The sequence below is a fragment of the Coturnix japonica genome, chromosome Z, assembly GCF_054131305.1.
Source record: "Coturnix japonica strain WE chromosome Z, WE-NBRP24, whole genome shotgun sequence".
In the NCBI taxonomy this organism is placed as follows: Eukaryota; Metazoa; Chordata; class Aves; order Galliformes; family Phasianidae; genus Coturnix; species Coturnix japonica.
This window is the reverse complement of record NC_140702.1, coordinates 1,494,293-1,512,383: the sequence shown is the minus strand read 5'-3', so window position 1 is coordinate 1,512,383 and position 18,091 is coordinate 1,494,293. Positions and strand designations below refer to the sequence as shown.

The 18,091-nt window shown below is 43.5% G+C and overlaps 2 protein-coding genes across 3 annotated transcripts; both read left to right on the top strand.

The window, feature by feature from the left end:
- The first annotated feature begins 5,432 nt into the window (after positions 1-5,432).
- LOC146753358 (obscurin-like protein 1) lies at positions 5,433-11,763 on the top strand. 2 transcript variants are annotated; one of them, XM_085530482.1, is made up of 4 exons: positions 5,433-5,599; positions 8,553-8,819; positions 10,277-10,546; positions 11,191-11,763. In XM_085530482.1, the coding sequence occupies exons 3-4, from the start codon at positions 10,297-10,299 to the stop codon at positions 11,361-11,363; spliced, it is 423 nt and encodes a 140-aa protein (XP_085386608.1). In that variant the 5' UTR covers positions 5,433-5,599; positions 8,553-8,819; positions 10,277-10,296; the 3' UTR covers positions 11,364-11,763. The 2 variants fall into 2 exon arrangements, with proteins under 2 accessions (XP_085386608.1, XP_085386609.1); XM_085530483.1 differs by lacking the exons at positions 5,433-5,599; positions 8,553-8,819 and having other exon boundaries at positions 9,354-10,546.
- Positions 11,764-11,901: 138 nt separating this feature from the next.
- On the top strand, positions 11,902-16,335 carry LOC146753357 (uncharacterized). Its single transcript, XM_085530466.1, has one exon. The coding sequence runs from the start codon at positions 12,928-12,930 to the stop codon at positions 14,398-14,400; it is 1,473 nt and encodes a 490-aa protein (XP_085386592.1). The 5' UTR covers positions 11,902-12,927; the 3' UTR covers positions 14,401-16,335.
- Positions 16,336-18,091: the final 1,756 nt, after the last annotated feature.

The window sequence follows — 18,091 nt, the reverse complement described above, 5'->3', positions numbered from 1 at the left end:
CCAAAGATGTAGGTTGGATGGTGAATGGCTTGAAATCAGCCCTGAGAAGGAGGATTTAGGAATGCTGGTGGATAAAAGACTCAACACGACCATCAGTGTGTACTTGCAGCCCAGAAGATCAATGATATGCCATACCTGGCTTGCATCAAAGAAGTGTGGCCAGCAAGTCAAGGGAGGTGATTCTGCCCCTCTGCTCTGCTCTTGTGAGACACCACCTGGGATACTTGCGGGTTCTCAACAAAAGGACACTAAGGTGTTGGAGCAGGTGCTGAGGAGGGCTGCAGAGAGGGTAAGAGGGCTGGAACACCATCCCTAAGAGGATAGGCTTAGATAGTTGGGGATCTTAAGCCTGGGGAAGAGATATCTCAGGGGGAATCTTCCAGCACCTGATGGGGATCTAAAGGAAAGATGGGAAGGGACTTTTTTAAATGGAACTCTTCCATTCAAGGGACTTCCTTACAAGATGGATATGGTCTCAGCTGAAAGATCTTTCCTTCCTTTGCCCCCCAAATTCTGTAGAGTACATGCCATTCTCTCTTAGTTCTGTTTGTATGTCTCTGGCAGAAGACAATTTGAGAGTGTGTTTAATAAGAAATTGTGGAATGAGGAAAGAATATTTGCACCTACTTAATTTGATAAATAATTACGGGGGGAGAAAGAGTAATACTTTAAGACTGAGTTATAATGACTTCATGTTTATTTTAATACCAATGCAGTCAACTTCTGTCATGAACCTTGCTGTTTTGTAATTTTTCAAAATAGGTAAGACCAGTTTAGTTCTGTACTTTGTGTAAGGTCCAGAAGAACCTCAAAATTCAGTTTTGGTACATGTCATCACTCTGTGCATTACAAGAGATGCCTCCTACACCTTTTTATGCTTTGTCAATGACACAACTGATTATTCTTTTTTGCTCCATGCAGATAGTCTTGCCAATGCCAGTCATGAATCATAGAATCACTATGTTGGAAAGGACCTACAAGATCTTCTAAGTCCAACCATCCTGCCGTTACCGATGCTACCACAAAGAATGAAGGCGAGCAACATCCAGATTCTTTCAGTAGAGAAACAAGTAAACAGATTAACTAGTAATCCAGAAGAACAAAATGCTTTTGTTTTTAAAAAATAACAGATCTTTTATATGTTCAGGTAATATTTTGCTCTGGGGAGAAGGAATATGGTACAAAGGATAAAATGTATAATAACTCACCAGGCTTCTAAACATGCCCTTTTAAAACTAGAACACATAGGTTTGATAATACACGTATGAGCTGAATTTTGCCTCAGAAGTCCTCCTGTACAGCCTTGGAAAAATGTTTACTTTCCTACCATCTGTAACACCTGTTAATGCTTGTTTTTGAGGCTGAGCTGACTTCAAGAATTTTTTATTTTTATTTATTTATTTATTTATTGAGAAAAGCAAGCCTATCGGCTTTAGAAAGAAAGAAACTGGTGTAGGTAGAAGCACACCATGAGAATCTAAAAATAGGTAAACAGAGTTGAAAATAGCCCAACACAAGATCTAGCTGAACAGTGCAGTGTGCTATGTGATCCTGCTCTAGGGTAGGAAACAACAAACATAAACACTGATTATCAACACTAGTAACATTATCTGTATGGACACATATAATTAAGACCACATTGTGCAAGGTGCTGCACAATAAAATGTCATGAAAATGATAACAGTATGCAGTATGAAAGAGAGCGTATAAACAGGAGGGGGAATGACTGTGTATGAGGGTGGATAGTGATAGGACAAGGGGGAATGGTTTTAAACTGAGACAGGGGAGGTTTAGGTTGGATCTTAGGAAAATGTTTTTCGCTCAGAGGGTGTTGACGCACTGGAACAGGTTGCCCAAGGAGGCTGTGGATGCCCCATCCCTGCAGGCATTCAAGGCCAGGCTGGATGTGGCTCTGGGCAGCCTGGTCTGGTGGCTGGCGACCCTGCACATTGCAGGGGGTTGGAACTGGATGATCTTTGAGATCCTTTTCAACCCAGGCCATTCTATGGCTGTACAGTTCCATACTGGAACAAATATAAAATGCTAACTATGTAAAACGTGGAGTCAAACCTGTGTGATTTGTCCAGACCAGGAGGTGATATGGCAGGCAATATGTATGGAGTATTTGGCTCTCTTTACAGTCATGAATATTTGAGTATCTTCAACATGTGGCTCATTGCTTCCATTTCAGGCTGCCCAGAGAAGCTGTGGATGCCTGTCCTTGGTGTTGAAGGCGAGGTTGGATGGGTGATGGGCAGCCTGAGCTGGTTAGTGGGCAGCCAGCCCATGGCAGGGTGTTTAGAACTGGATGATCTTGAAGGTTTCTTCCAACCCAAGCCCTCCAGTGATCTATGATTCTGTGATTTCATTCAGGTTTATTAAGATGAGATGAGTTCTCCTGAATGTGCTGTTCTCAATATGATTGTAATTGGAGTCTTAAATTATAATTGGGTGACTTAAACCAGACACCAAACTTTCTGATGGCCAAAACGAAATGAACTCAATCCTTTACTTTGTCAGTAGTCTGTAACTAGAGCCCATCAGGTAATTCCCAGCCTCCTGCCTGTATCAGTGGCTGCACACAGTGAAAAAGTCGGATGGGATTTTAACCTCTAAAATGTTACAAAGCAACCAGAGGGTGAATATATTCACTATGCAAATACCTGCAGGAATAAGCTTGTCATATATGTCCTCAGGTACCACAGTAGTTAATGGTGGGACTCAGTAGGTCATGCTGAAAGTTGAGTCTGCTGATTTTGAAGGTCTTTTCCAGTCCAAATGACCTTATGCTAATATTTCTGTATTTCTTTCTGTTCAGCTCCCAGAAAACCTCCCACCCAGCCCCCAGCTGACCCCGTGGTAAAAAATAAAACAGAAACCTCAGTGACGCTGCCATGGTCCCCTCCGAAGATGCACCGCCCCATTCCAATCGATGGCTACATTGTGGAATGTAAGGAACTAACTGGCTTCACCTGGGTGAGGTGCCACGAGTCTCATGTCCCCGTAACAGAGTTCACGGTGAGCAATCTGTCTGAAGAGGCTGATGATCAGTGCCGAGTGTCTGCAGTCAATGCACATGGACAGAGCCCGTCTCTGGAATTCCCAGGGAGCGTGCACCTTGGTAAGCACAAAAACCCCAATGGAAATGGGTCAGTGTGTGCTGAGCAGCTGTGTTGGCTCCCTAAAGATGTTTCCTCTGACTTTAAGGATAGTAGTGCATTAACACACCAAAGGCTTTCCTTTATTCCTAGTTATCGTACCTCCTATCAACCTCCAGCTACCACTAAAGTGATACGAGTTATGTTTCTGTGACAGAGACATGAATATCCTTATCTTTTGATATCTCACATGTGCAAGAGGCAGAAATTGCATCCCATGGACTGACGTGAGTCCTGGTAATGACCTAAACATGATAGCACTGAGTGTTGGGTAAGCCAATCTACCCAGCTGCTTGGTATGTGAACCAGATTGCTTCATGCCAGCTGATGTATGTCAGCAGTTCACTGCTCTTGGCCAGTGCATTCAGTCAGCAGGTTTACCACTGCATCACCATAGAGCAGTACTTTCAGCTCCAGGTTCAGACAGCCTTTCTGATTGCACTGGAATAGTTTAGAAGTAGGGGAGCAATCATTCCAATAATATCTCTATGAATCAGCTTTGCATGACCAAATAGAACAAATAAACATTCATGATGGGAGGAGCTGTTTGTCACTGGGTGGAAACCTCTGCAGAAGCATGTTTAGAGCATTCTTAATCAGTAGAAGGAGATGTTTGGTTGATTTTTACTTAGTAAATCAGGCAAGAAGACCAAATGAAATATCTTGAATTGCTCAGCACTGACACAATGATGAGTGCAGGAACAGAAGGTGATACTTTTTCAGAGATGTTGCAGCAAACATTGACCACGTTAGCCTGATATCAATTGAAATAACGAGGCCTTTGCTCCTGACAGGTGCTGCAGTGAGATTTACCAATAAGAGCAAAGATGTAGAAAAGATCTCCGCTCGGCTGCGTGAGGAAGCCAAACTGCAGGCTGAGCTTTCAGACACAGGCACTACTGTGGAGTGGATGAAGGATGAGAAGGAGCTCAAGGCCAGTGAAAAATATGAACTGCACATTGTGGGGAAGAAACACACCCTGAAAATTCACAGCGTCTCAATGGATGATGCTGGAAGTTGTCAGTGCATCTGTGAGGGGGATAAAATGCTCTATCAGCTTTCAGTGAAAGGTATGTGACAGTCTGGGCTGTCCTCTTCCTGCCCAGGGCCAGCAGACTGCATTCACCTGACTCCCCGACAGTCCAGCTGTTGTCAGACAGCATCTGGGGTGTTTTCAGTGGCTGTTTTGACTTGAACTGGCCAATCTGCTTTGTAGAGCCATTTGATTTCTGTGTTCTATCCTGTGATTTGTCCCTAAGATATAGAGGAAGTCAAGGGAAAGATAGGAAAAAGAGCATCCCAGCCTTCCTGCTCTTCTCTCAGGGTGGCCACGAGAGATGAAGTCAACAGCTCTTTTTGTAGCAGTGATCCCAAATGTAGAAGAGACCTGTGAAGAGTCACAGGGATGTTTCCTTAGCTGTCATTCCATGGTGGGCTTTTTCTTACACAGATGTAGAGAGAAACTGAACTTTCCCACGCAGGTCTCTGTTTTGCTGCAGGGTGTAGGTCCGATCTCTGAGATCCACACGCTGGGCCTTGATTGCAATAAATGAGAGCCCTTTGTTTGCTCCAGTGGAAGACTTTCCATTTCTGCAGTACCCTCTGCAGATGACACAAATGCAAATGCACCTTCTTCCCAGCAACAATTGCCTTTTTTTTTTTTTTTTACACTGAATATGAATGAGGCTCTTCATTATATTCTGCTGGCTTGTCACCCTTGTTGATCCATGGAGAAACAACAAAGCCCTAGAGTAGTGTATGCACTTTGGCATTGGAGAGCTTACTTAATTGCTTCTTCTCAAAGAACAAACTCCAGAGAGGCATGGAGACAGCTCCAAAGAGAATTGAATAATGGGACTAAATTGATGGAGAGCAGAACTTCCTGCCAAGGCTTGTCAGCTAGTCTTAATTTTGCTTTTCTTCTCTCTCTTTGTCATGTTAGCATAATATTTCATACTGGCAGGTCTGCCCCCAGAATTAACTGGCACAGGCTACCCAGGGGTAACTATCACATGTTTATGTGTTTTGATGTTTCACAGTGGGTCTTAAGTAAAAGGAACTCAGGTTTTGGTTGCCTGCAGGACAGATGTTCTTTTGGGTTCAATATGTTTGCATAGTGACTTGCAACCATGGGACTGGTGTTCAAGGACCCTCTTGGTTCCTTCAGTTCCTCTGTTCTTTCTTGCCTAGATTTGACACTTAGTTTCAACAGAAGAGCTGATATTCTCTAGTGAAGGCTATTAGTTTGGGCACAAGTGGTAACCTAAACCTGTTCGAACCTGTAGATACAAACCTGCAAGATGGTCTCATTTCAGTCCCTCAGTCAATACTTTCTCTTTTCTTCCCTCAGAGCCAAAACCTGTGTTTATAAACCAGGAGCAGGTGCTGAAAGAATTGAGTCTCAGCTGTCCAAGCTCAACGTGGACGTCAAGTGGTTCAAGGTATGGCATGTAATGGTATTTTCCTTTCTGACTTGTCTTGAAATGAATGAGAGCCTTTAATTTCACTTCCAAGGGATGCGAGTCTGAGCTTTTGCTTGATAGCTTTTGCACTGCTCTCTTTTCTTTATGCTCTTTTACTTGCCCAGATCAGCACTCTTTGTTATGATGTCCTGAGTTCATTTATCAAGTTGAAATGGAAGTTTGTTTTGGGTTTCTTGTGAACTCCTGAGGTCTTGCTGCACAAAATATTGTTGGTTGGAGTACAGTCTTGAGCTTCAACTCTAACACAGAAATTCTCAGCCAGGATTTTGTAGCCTTGTTGTGAACTGGGTTTTAGGGTGAAATCTCAGTTTTCTTTGCACCTGGCAATGTGAGAATTTGCTCTGGCACTTTGTGTACCTCCCCGGTGCTCAGCTGTTCCTTCCCTTACTTGGGGATAATGTCATTTATTCAAGGTGATGTCCAAACGGGCTTGTTAACAGTCCTCCACAGTGCTTTAAGCTGTCATAGGTCAGCCAGAATTTCTGCATGTTCTATAGCCATTCCTACATGTTGAAAACACTGCACTGTGCTTAAGCTTCAGCATATGTTCCAGTAAGCACAGTTCCATTAATTCTAGGGGAGTGGGTGAATTAAGCATAGATCTGAAGGCTCCCTTTGCTCAGTGCAGAGATGGAAGGACTCATGGAGATCTGACTTGACATTTTCCCTTCTAGGATGGGAAGGAGCTCCGTCAAAGTAAAAAAGTGGGCATTACTTCCCAGGGAAATAAGAGAAGTCTCATTATTCACAAGTGGTGAACTCTCATTTTCTCTCTCAGTCTGCAACCAGGTTGGGTTGCTGTTTCAGTACTGGCTGTTTTATGCAGGAACTCTGCTCCTGAGGTTAATCCAATTATATCCAGGCCCTTCAGAAGGAAAGGGAAATGGCAGCACAGAACTATGGTCTGATTCTGACATAAATTAGTGCAGAGCTGGAGAGTTAAAAGGGATTGTGTGATGTTCAAGGGATTTTGAAGCAAAGATGTCCCCTAGGTAAGATTTGTGGCTGACATTCCCCATACATTGTGGGCACACAAGCTAAGGAGAGACTAGTGATGAGCATGCAGAGAAGCCAATGGTTCAGACAGGTTTGTAGTGACATGACATTGTAGAGTTCTGTCTAGTTCTCCTTGGTATAGTTTGGAAAAAAAAGATGAGGTGATTGGTGGTAACCAATATGGCTTCATCAAGGTCAAGCCATGCCTGACAAACTTGGTGGCCTTTCATGATGGAGTAACAGCATCAGTGGATAATGGGAGAGCTACTGACATCATCTACTTGGACTTGTGCAGAGCATTTGATCCCATCCTGCATGACATCCTGGTCACCAAAGTGGAGAAAAATGGTTTTGATGGATGGACCAGTTGCAGGATAGGGAACTGGCTGGATGGGAACACTCAGAGAGTTGCAGTCAATAGCTCAGTGTCCAGGTGGAGGGTGGTGTTGGGACCAGTGTTATTTAACATTTTTGTAGGCAACATGGACAGTGGAATCAAATGCACCCTCAGCAAGTCTGCAGATGACACCAAGCTGAGCGGTGCTGTTTATGTGCTAGAGGGAAAGGATGCTACCCAGAGGGACCTGGACAGGCTGGAGAGGTGGGCCCTTGGCAGCCTCATGAATTTCAGTTTGGCCAATTACAAGGCCCTGCACCTGGGTCAGGGCAATCCCAAGCACAGGTACAGGTTTAGAGGAGAATGATTTGAGAGAAGCCTTGACCCTGAGGAGAAGTGTTGGTCTGGAGGGAGGTGTCCCTGCCGATAGCAAGAGGATTGGAACTAAATGACCTTAAAGATTCATTCAGTTCTATTGTTTTTCTACCCTTAATTTTGCTTAAAAGGTTTTAGAATAAATGAGATTCTGGTTTCCATGAAAACTGTTTGCAGGGAGCTCCATTGTAGCTAGTAAGTCTATCTTTAAGTTCAAGGGCAATAAAGCATTGACTGTGTTGAAGAGAGAAATGACTCAGAAATGGATAATGGTTTAGAATAAAACATAATCCTACTTATTTTCTGTGCAAATATGTGTAAGGAAAAGATATCCATTCCTTCTGTGAAACCTCCCAAGTGGTATCTACGTGGGGAAGTCTTACAGGCTGGCAGAAACTTGATTCTGCAGCATGAAGGCAACATCCACCGCATGAATATATCGAAAACCACCACTGATATGACAGGCACCATTCAGTTCTCAATTGGCAAATCCAAATCCACAGCCAATCTGCTCATCAGAGGTAACATATCCTGGCTTGGTTTACATCTTGAAGATGAAGAATTAATTAACGTACAGTCTTCCTTCACTGAGGTCTTTGAAATATTGTGTGTGTATCTGGAGGGTCTGCTCCATTTCCAGTTCAAAGTCGTTGGACACTAAATGAGACAGCTACATCTCAGTAAAAGATCTGTTTGAATAGTTGTGATGTGCTTACTATTCAGATCTACAGAGCTGAGGTTTTGTCCTTGGCTATACCCAAGAAGTCTAATCAGGTGAAATTAATTGTATTTGTGAAGTAGACAAGTTTAAGTTTGGTACCACCTAAATTTGATGCAGTTTGTCATTGATTTCATCTGAAAGAAACTTCCAGGCTTTTTATCTGCTGTTGTCCCCAGTGTAAGAGTCTCCGTTAGCATCCTAAAGTAGTTGTTATATTTTCAACTCACTCTTATTTGAATAAAAGCCTCAATTTAATAAGCACAGAACAAGAGCTAGACCTTGCATTTGGTAGATAATATACAGTATTACTTTATAGAAATGTAGTCAATGGCATTCCCTATAGGCAGTCGTTTGTTTTATCTTTGGAGTGGTTCACAGAACCATTGTGAACATGAAATGAAATGGAATGGAATAGACGCAAGAGACTTTCCTCTTCTTCCAATTGTCCTCATCCTTTCTTCTCTTCCACCCCTGCTTTGCAGATTACCATATACAAATCACCAGGAAGTTGGAGGACAAGACAGCTTTGGAATGTCATTCTGTCATCCTGTCCTGTGACTTCAGGCCTTCTGCAAAGGTTGTGAATCAGTTCAAGGGCCACACACCCATCGAACCCTCTGAGAAGTACAAGATCAAGAGGGATAAGCATTCAGCAGAGCTCCAGATTCTGAAGCTGAAGCCCAATGATGCTGGTGTGTACAAGTGCAAGGCAGGAATTGCAGAGACTGAGGCCACGCTGACAGCTGAAGGTATGAGCAGGGAGGGTGGCCTCTTCCATGTCCTATTTCACCTCAGATTTCTCTTCTTGAGGTTGATTTCTGACATTCTCTCCTGCTAACTTTATAAATGTATAAACTTCACTGAGAAGATTACACAGAGATCATCTAGTCCAACCATTCTACCACATCCCACTATGATTTATAGTAACAGTGGCAACAGTTCACTTTTTTCCCCACAGCCCGCAATGTAGAAGTAACAAAGCACCTGCAGGATGTGGAAATTGAAGAAGAGAGCTCTGCTGTCTTCTCCTGCGAGCTGTCCCATGATGACGAGGACGTGGAATGGTTCCTGAATGGCAACCTCCTTTACACCAACAATTACAATGACATCAAGAACGTTGGCAATTGCTGCACACTGACAGTGAAGCAGGTTAAGCCTGAGGATGCTGGCACAGTGACAGTGAAGTCAGACAAGGTGTCAGAAAGCGCGTGCCTGAAGGTGATAGGTGGGTCTGATCACAGACCTCCTGGATGTAAGAGATGCTAAGGAGCGACAGTTCATTCTATTGTGCAGCAATCCTGCTTCTAAAGCTCACCTCTCTGGGGTGACAAGTCATCAGGGGCTTTCTTCCAGTGGAAGGTTCCATTGCAGCAGATATCAACGAAGGAGGATGGTTTTGGTGTCCTGCCAAAGCATTCCATTGCTTTTTATCATCATTTTACTTAACACAAGGAGAGTTACAAGAGCAATTTCTTTTACTGCTTCAGTGCCATGCAGTGTCAATGCTGTTGTCTCCAAGGATTTATGACTGCAGGGAGAGATCATTCAGTGTGTGTTTTGCCTTTGGAATGACTAATGACCAGGCTGTGAGCAACCCGATCTAGCTGTGAATGTCCCTGTTTATTGCAGGGAAGCTGGGCTAGATGGCCTTTAAGGGTCTCTTCCAATTCTAAGGATACTGTGATTCTAATCTGCTCTCCCCAGCAATTAAGCTCTTTTACTCTATGCGCTCAGAGTTTGAAGGATTTCCTCTTTCTCCTTTCTTCTGCATTTGGTGGATGTTTTTTCCCCAGTATAAACATCTGATGTGTGAAATATAATAGAGATAAAATGAGTCAATAAAAGGGGAAAATCAAAAGTGTTCAGCAGCTTATCCTCTTAATACTGTGGCCTGCTGTATGAGCTCTGCAGCACGTGAGGTCAATGCCAGCTCTCCAGCTTTAGAAGAGCTGCATCCCAATTACTTCATATGATTATCAGTCCCACCCATGGCAATGCAGGCTGTCCCTCCTGTTCCCTGTATTCTCCTACTGATTAGTTCAGAATTCCATAAAGTGCATTCAGTCAACAGACATGAAACCGCTTTAGGTTCTATATTGGTGTTGTCAGTATTGGTAAAGATTTATTGATTCCTCTTTAAAATATGAAAGCAACTGGAAATGTCTCAACTTCTGTATCACATTGTTGTATTTTGCCTGTTTAATAGCAGAGAAGCCTGCTGTCTTCATGAAGTCCTTGGATGATGTTTTTGATGAGGAGCGGGGTGTGATTAAATTGGAATGCAAAGTCTCTAAAGAGAAGGTCAAACCAGTGTGGAAAAAGGACGGTGTTGTGCTCACTTCTGGCAACAAGTATGAGCTGCTACAGTCTGGGAAGACCCTATGTCTCCTTCTCCATGACCTCGAGAAGTCAGATGCAGGTTTCTATACCTGTGATATTGGCACTGATGTTGCCAAGTCAAAGGTCGGCGTTCAGGGTAAGTACTGTGGAAAGTAAAGGAGTGCTGAAAGCACATTCAGTGTGGTCACTATGTCTTACACCTATTCCCCCACGAGCCTTAATAGTTTCTACAATAGAACTGTATTACTGCAATTTAGCGCAGTGATGTCTGGAAAATTCCCATTGCTTTTGATGTAAATGTATCTCCTTTTGCCATGAAAATCACCAAACACATCAAGAATGTCCTGGAAATGTTTCCTTTCTAAACATCCCTAAAATGGAGAAATGGTTTGAACACCAGTAGGGGTAGGATGGTAACAAATTAGCTAATAGAAACAGTTAATTTCTTGTCATAGGCAAAACCCTTTTTCTCACGCAGCATCCTAGATTTGTCCTCTCTGTTAGGTTTTTCCCTCTGCAGCTCATTGAATCTTCATTGTGCTCCATGGACTGAGCTGCTCTCCTTGTAGTTCTTCCAGAGCAAAGCCAAGAGATTCACGTCTCTTTTTTTTTATAGCTTTCTGGTGATTCTGAGAGGAGAATGTCTTAGAGAATACATCAGTGAGGAACGCATCCATGATCTGCAAATCCTGAGTTAAAACACCAGTACTGCTACTCACATCGGTCACAAATGCCTTTTCTCCACATAAACCTCATACTAACCTATCTCTTATCTTCCAGAGCTGAATATTGGCATTACCAAACGGCTGAAAAATACTGAAATCCAGGAGGGAGAAGATTGCACTTTTGAATGCATTCTGTCCCATGAAAGCATTGATGAGTTCAAGTGGTCACTGTATGGAAGCAGAGTGGAAAGTGGTGGGCGATTTAAAGCTTCTAACGTGGGTTGGTAAGAGACTCTCCTTATCAAAAGTGTGACTCCTACTGACTCTGGGGAAGTTGTTTTTATTGCCCGTGGTCTAACCTCCACAGCCTCTTGTAAAGGACTGAACTGTTTTTCTTTTATTGTCTCAAAGCTTGCTTCGTGAGGCCTTTCTGATGATAAGACTCTGACTGGCGACTGCTAACTATCTAGGAGGGTGAATGGTGGGTGTTGTTGTGCCACAGTACCTCTGCTTATGATTGCAAAGATAAGCAGAAGCAGGACTAGCAGTCTTCTTCAGGGGTGCTGCTCGAAGGAGCTGACCACTGCAGAAGGCGATAATGCTTGTGTCTGGCAACAGAGCCCCCCCCCTTCCTTGCTGGCTTATCTGTGGGCCAGGAATGTCACAAAAGCTGGTTTTAAACCCTATTACAAAGCGTGTTTACCTGCTTGTTTGGAAGTCCAGTGTTTGCCCGAGATACGTTCCCAAAAATGCTGAGTCAAACTTCAAAGAAGAAGAACCCCCACTGAAATGGAGGATAAAAGGCCCTCGCTAAACTGGGGACTTTGGAGACAAACTCCCAAAGACACCTTTGACGGAGAATTCCCTGAGGGGAAAACTTTGTCGGAAGAACCCCCGGGACCGGCTTGCTGCGGAGCTCCCTGGCTGTCTCCCATCCCCCGCGGTGATCAGACGAGTTCCTGAGATCATCGGACCTACTGTGTACCTCGCTGGACCCACGGTGGTGACTATATCTCTTTTGCTATCTGCAAAGACTCCTTGCTTATATTTCCTACTTTCCCTATCGCCTACCTTCCCTTCCCCATCTCCCTAAAAAAAACACCTAGGTCTTTAATAAACTGGTTGGACCAACATTTGAACCGTTGCTTCTTAATCTCACACCGGGTATATACACAAAAGAACCTTGCCTCCCTCCTGTAAATTGGAGCGAGACATTTTTTTATTGGCGTAGTCAGCAGGATGCCCGCCGTGAGAGTGTTGTCCTTCCAAAAACTCCAAAATTTTTCTGTATGTACCTCCTGGAGTTGCAAGGACCGATAATTTTGGTAACTTAGATGTGGGCACCTCTCCAGGAAGACCGCTCCATATTCTGAAACTTTACTGCTTATGTGTTTACCTCTCGAGGACGTATGAATTAATTTTGACTATTTGCTCTTGTTTTATACGTGTGTGCCTCCTCGGGAAGACTATTTCGCATTTTGTGGTTTAAGTAACTTGTAACGTATTTTGGAATTTGAAAGTTTTGTGTGTGCACCTCTTGGGGAAGTGAGGAGGTAATTTTTTGACGTTTTGCCTCTCCAAGAAGTTTATTCCTTTCTGAGAAACCTAGAAGTGTTTTGTAACTTGTGTGGCTTTAAGCTTGAAGTTTTTCTGGCCTGACAGGGTAGCCAGGAGCGATTTTGGTGTTTACACTTTCTTTGTAAGTGTTGATTGGGCTTCTTGGTCTGTTGTGAAAAGGAGGAATGATTGTAGCATTTGCATTTGTTTGATAGGTGCGTGTCTCCCTTGGGAGGGGTAAGGAGTTAAGCGTACCTTCTCTTCCCTTAGTGTGTATCCTTTAGGGTATTGAGAAATGAGTGAAATTATTGCCACTATGAAAAGTGAAAATGTGCTATTTGACCTTTTAGAAAAGCATGGTGCTCGGCCCTCTTTATCAGGGGTGGATTGGGCACGACAAAACTGGCATAACTTGCAGAGTGTTTCCGACCGCATTCGTGTTTTACAATATGAGGCTCATACTCGAGCCGGGAAAGGGAAATCGTTTATTTGTGCGGTACTCAGTGCTGCTTTAAAAGCTGCCGTGGAGTTCCGAGATGAAAAGCATTCGGCAGAAACCCAAACCATACAAGCATTACAGGAATCAGTTAAAGTAATGCAAGAATTGGTAAAAACTCTGCAGAATCAAATAGTGAACCTTGAGGAACAATTACAAAGAGAGCAACATAATACAGTTTTGTTGCAAATGGCTTTTAAGGAACTATTAACATATAAGAATACTAGCAATACTGTTGTCCATAATTTTCCTCAAGAAAAAACTTTTCCTCAGAAGGAACTACAAGGAATAAAGGAAGGGCTTGGCAAATTAGAGGACTCGCCAACCCAATTGCGTCCTTTGATAAAAACTGAATATACATTTGATAACAGTGAGGATCTGGACCCTCAAATGAATGTTAAAGAAATTCCCTTCTCTGCCACTGAATTAGCAAAACTGAAAAAGGATTTTAGCCGCTCTCCAAAGGAATCAGAGACGGAGTATGTTTGGAGGGTTAGTCTCACTGGTGGAGACCAAATAATGTTAACTGAAAAGGAAGCTGAAGGTTATTGGGGGCCTGGAGTATTTTTAACTACTGGTAACAACCGTGCTCCTTGGTCCCTAACGCAGAGGGCTGCCTATTGGGCAGGTGGTCTTAACCCTTTAGAAAGGGGAGACCCTCTTGCTATTAATGGGACAGCTGATCAATTAGTGGAAAGTGTTAAAAAAGCTGCTTGTCTGCAAATGATGTATGATAGAAAACTGCAGCCACATCATGAATCACCTATGATGATGCCTGTTGATCCTGAAAAGATGACTCCTTTAATCAGGGGGCTTCCAGAATCACTGAAACCTATAGGTATACAACTACAAGGAAAGATACAAGCTATGCCTCAGGGAGAAAGAACCCTGGCAGCATTAGAAGGAACTGGCACCTCCGGTCATTTGCAGTCAGGATATAAAGTATGGACATGGGGGGAGGTTGCCCAAGAGTTGATTAATTATGAAAGGAAATATGGGCCTGTGGCTTCTTCCAGTATATCTGAACCAGAGGAAGTAAGGCTCGCAGCAACCACCCTTGCTCCTAGGTCACCTAGTCCAAAGCTCAGTGGAACTGGAAGGGTCTCACTGCCAGTAAGAACAGGTAGGCGAAATATTGATCATAAACGTAATCAATTCTGGACACTGGGCTGGCAAAAGGGTGTTCCACGAGACTTGATGAATGGATTACCCACAGTCAGGTTAGAGAAATTAGTTAACTTGTGGCCAGAACAAAAGCTCAAGGAAAGCTGATGCTTTCGCCCCCTCCCCCAGATGAGTGGGAGGTGGGGGGGGGGGAAGGCAGTGAAGGGTGGATGTTTATTAGAAAGCTCACAACAAAAGGAGATCCTCGATTTAACACCTTCTGTCCCAAGGCCTCCCCACTCCTGCCAATTGCCCCTGTGAGTCACGATCCAGTTGCTGATAAGCTAGGGAAACACTTATCTCTCTGGCCAGCTTGTGTGGACTGACTCAGCTAACATGAGGCGTTTCCCTAACCTTAATGAAATCCCTTAACAAATATCCTTAGAAGGCTAAGGACACCCCAAAAAAGGAATGTAAAATATACTCCTCGATGGATTGTTCTCTCATTTTTAATTGTATTAACAAAGCCCCAAAAGGGCAAGTTGTTGTCTTGTTTTATTTTACAGAAGATCCCCGTGGGACCTTCACTGAACACAGAATGACTGATAGCTGACTTTAACCATTTGTGCTTTGTGACAGAAAAATTGAAGATGTGATCGTGCTAGAATTCTGAATATAACTCGTTGTTACATATTTTGGTTGCAATAGTATTATGTTTTTGTTTGTTGTTGTGGATTGTGATTGATATCAGTCCTTGGATCTGTTAAAACTTCACAATTTGGTTCAGAGTTTTTTCAGGTTATCCTGGCTTTCTGGTACTTTCTGCACAGTGATAACCATTCCTTCTGATCCCTTCTTTTACCCCTTTTTGTCAAACTGATTGTGGTTTGCATGTAACTCCTCCATAGTGTTTCCAAATTCCTAACAAATTGGGAAATGAGCCAAGGAACCCATCTAATATCTGTTAGATGTGGTCACAAATGAAATCTATCATAAAACCTTTGCACTGATATTTTGCAGTGTCACATAAGTTCAGGAGTTCCATACAAAACATAGTTGTTGAAAAATGTCTAAGTTTTGATAAGAGATGTGTATGTTTCTGGGATTATCCCTTTTATGGTTTATACTGTGGGGTATCCCACACACTGTCCTGTGAAAAGTTCGGTAAACTATAACAGTACTCTAACTTGCCAAACTAGCATTTATATCTCTCAGCAACTGAACTGCTTTGGAAATGCTCAAGTGGAAAACAGCTGACACAAATAGCCCTATTTATTTATTTTATTTGATTCTATTGGTTATTGTCACTGTCTTTGTGATTGTTAACTGTTTAACATTTAATTCCCCCATATCACCCATCCCTCTTTTCCCTTATGCTTACTTTTTTTTTCTTTCCTCACCACCGTGAATGGTCATTTGTGCATCAATTTCAAGCAACCTTTGAGCCACGGGGTGGTGTAAAGGACGGAACTGGTTTTCTTTTATTGTCTCAAAGCTTGCTTCGTGAGGCCTTTCTGATGATAAGACTCTGACTGGCGACTGCTAACTATCTAGGAGGGTGAATGGTGGGTGTTGTTGTGCCACAGCACCTCTGCTCATGATTGCAAGCAGGACAGGCAGCCTTTCTCAGGGGTGCGGCTTGGAGGAGCTGACCACTGCGAAAGGTGATAATGCAACAAAGGCACCACTCCCTTCTGGCTTATCTGTTGGGCCAGGTGTGTCACACCAAACTAAGGAGAAAAACAACCTCACCGAAATGGGGGATAAAAGGCCCTCGCTAAACTGGGGACTTTGGAGACAAACTCCCAAAGACACCTTTGACGGAGAATTCCCTGAGGGGAAAACTTTGTCGGAAGAACCCCCGGGACCGGCTTGCTGCGGAGCTCCCTGGCTGTCTCCCATCCCCCGCGGTGATCAGACGAGTTCCTGAGATCAACGGACCTATTGTGTACCTCGCTGGACCCACGGTGGTGACTATATCTCTTTTGCTATCTGCAAAGACTCCTTGCTTATATTTCCTACTTTCCCTATCGCCTACCTTCCCTTCCCCATCTCCCTAAAAACGGCTAGGACTTTAATAAACTGGTTGGACCAACATTTGAACCGTTGCTTCTTAATCTCACGCCGGGTATATACACAAAAGAACCTTGCCTCCCTCCTGTAAATTGGAGCGAGACACTGCCTTCAGGGGTAACGAGAGCAATGACATCTTGACTTCAGCTGTTTCTGTCTATAAAGAAAAGTAGACCTGTGGAAGGAGGGAGAGATTTCCTGAAGCTGAGGATCAACCACTGTGAGACTGAGGGTGACTCTGTAGTGAAGGGATGTGGATCAGATCTGTGGGTGTCAGAAGGTCTCACAAGCTTGTCCAGTCAGCAGTGTAGTTCTTACTCTTTTTATTTTTATTTCCAGTACAATCCACTTGGAGAAGAGCAGGATTCACAGAGTTATCAAAGTTGGCCATTAGATTGGTTGTGCAAGGACATTTCATGAAGGCTACACGGAACTTGTCTCCTGCATTCTCTACAAGCCAAGGTGCTGTCCTGAAATGCAGAAATCCCTTCTATCAAAAGTGGAAGACATCAAATATTGATTCTTTTCCATATTAAAAGTAAAACACCATTTGATATCCTGGAGGAAAAGGAGAGTTCATAAGAAAATGCCAGTTCCTGCCTCCTGTTAAGATTTGAAGATAGGGAAGGACAGGTTCTCATTTCAGCCAGTGCCCATACCATTAAACCAATGATCAGTCTGTGTATCTCCCTAGGCTTCCTTTCCAGAAGACAAACCTATGAAACAAAGAAACTTTCCTATTACCATATTTCATTAAAATATAACTTTCTGGAAGAAAAATAATCAAGAAATCACGTTTCTATCCATCAGAGCAGAACTGACTAATCGTGGAGGTGGAACCGAGAGCAGAGAAAGAATGTGTGGCCCTGTGCAAACCTGCTCCATCCTGCTCTGCTTTTGTGTGGTTCATCTTGGTTGAATACTTTTCATCTTGCAGTAGGTGTGACTTTAATTTATGGAAGACCTTATGAGAACTGGACTGGCTTCGGGGCTCATGGCATTTCCCCCAGCTAAAAGTAAATGTTTTCTGGGTTGTTTACTAATGCACTTGACTTGCTCCTATTGAGTAAAGGTGGGATCCCAGGATGCCCAGTTCATACAATGACTCCTTTGCTGAAGGCATTCTTGGCTAGTTAGAAGAAGAAGCTCACTGAGGGATGGGCAACTGCAAATCATCTGTGCCTTTAAGAAGTTCCCTTACTGACTGTGTTGCTAAATATCCTAATGGAAATCTCTTTTATTTGTATTACTTTCTCCTTTCCCCTGTTAAGGATTTCATGGCTGCTCTCAGGTCACCTTGGAGCCTTTTGTACTCCAGGCTGAACAGCCCCAGCTCTTTCAGCCTGTCCTCATAGGAGAGGTGTTCCAGCCCTTGAATCAGTTCTATGGCATGTATCAGTGACCTGTCCATGCTCCAACAGGTCCATGTCTCTCCTGTACTGAGGACTCTGCATCTGGATGCAGTACTCCAGATGAGGCCTCATCAGCACAGAGTAGAGGGGCAGGATCGCCTCCTTTGCCCTGCTGGCCGTGCTTCTTTTGATGCAGCCCAGGATATGGTTAACTTTCTGTGCTGTGAGAGCACACTGCTGGCTCATGTTCAGCTTCCCACCAACAGGAACCCCAGGTATTTTTCGCCAGGACTTTGCTCAATCCTTTCAGGCATTTTCCTTCCACTGAAAGCTTGATCCAGGATCTTGCCTTGTTCATGTGCACGGTGCTTTCTCACTTCATTGTGTGCACGGTGATTTCCCAAATAAGTCCAGATTTGCAGCATTTCCTTTCC

Excerpts from the sequence above, each read along its gene's own strand:
- LOC146753357 (XM_085530466.1), top strand. The coding sequence starts at position 12,928 with ATGAGTGAAATTATTGCCACTATGAAAAGTGAAAATGTGCTATTTGAC.
- LOC146753358 (XM_085530482.1), top strand. The coding sequence starts at position 10,297 with ATGAAGTCCTTGGATGATGTTTTTGATGAGGAGCGGGGTGTGATTAAA. Across the intron at positions 10,547-11,190 it reads GTCAAAGGTCGGCGTTCAGG|AGCTGAATATTGGCATTACC; the intron begins GTAAGTACTGTG and ends CTTATCTTCCAG.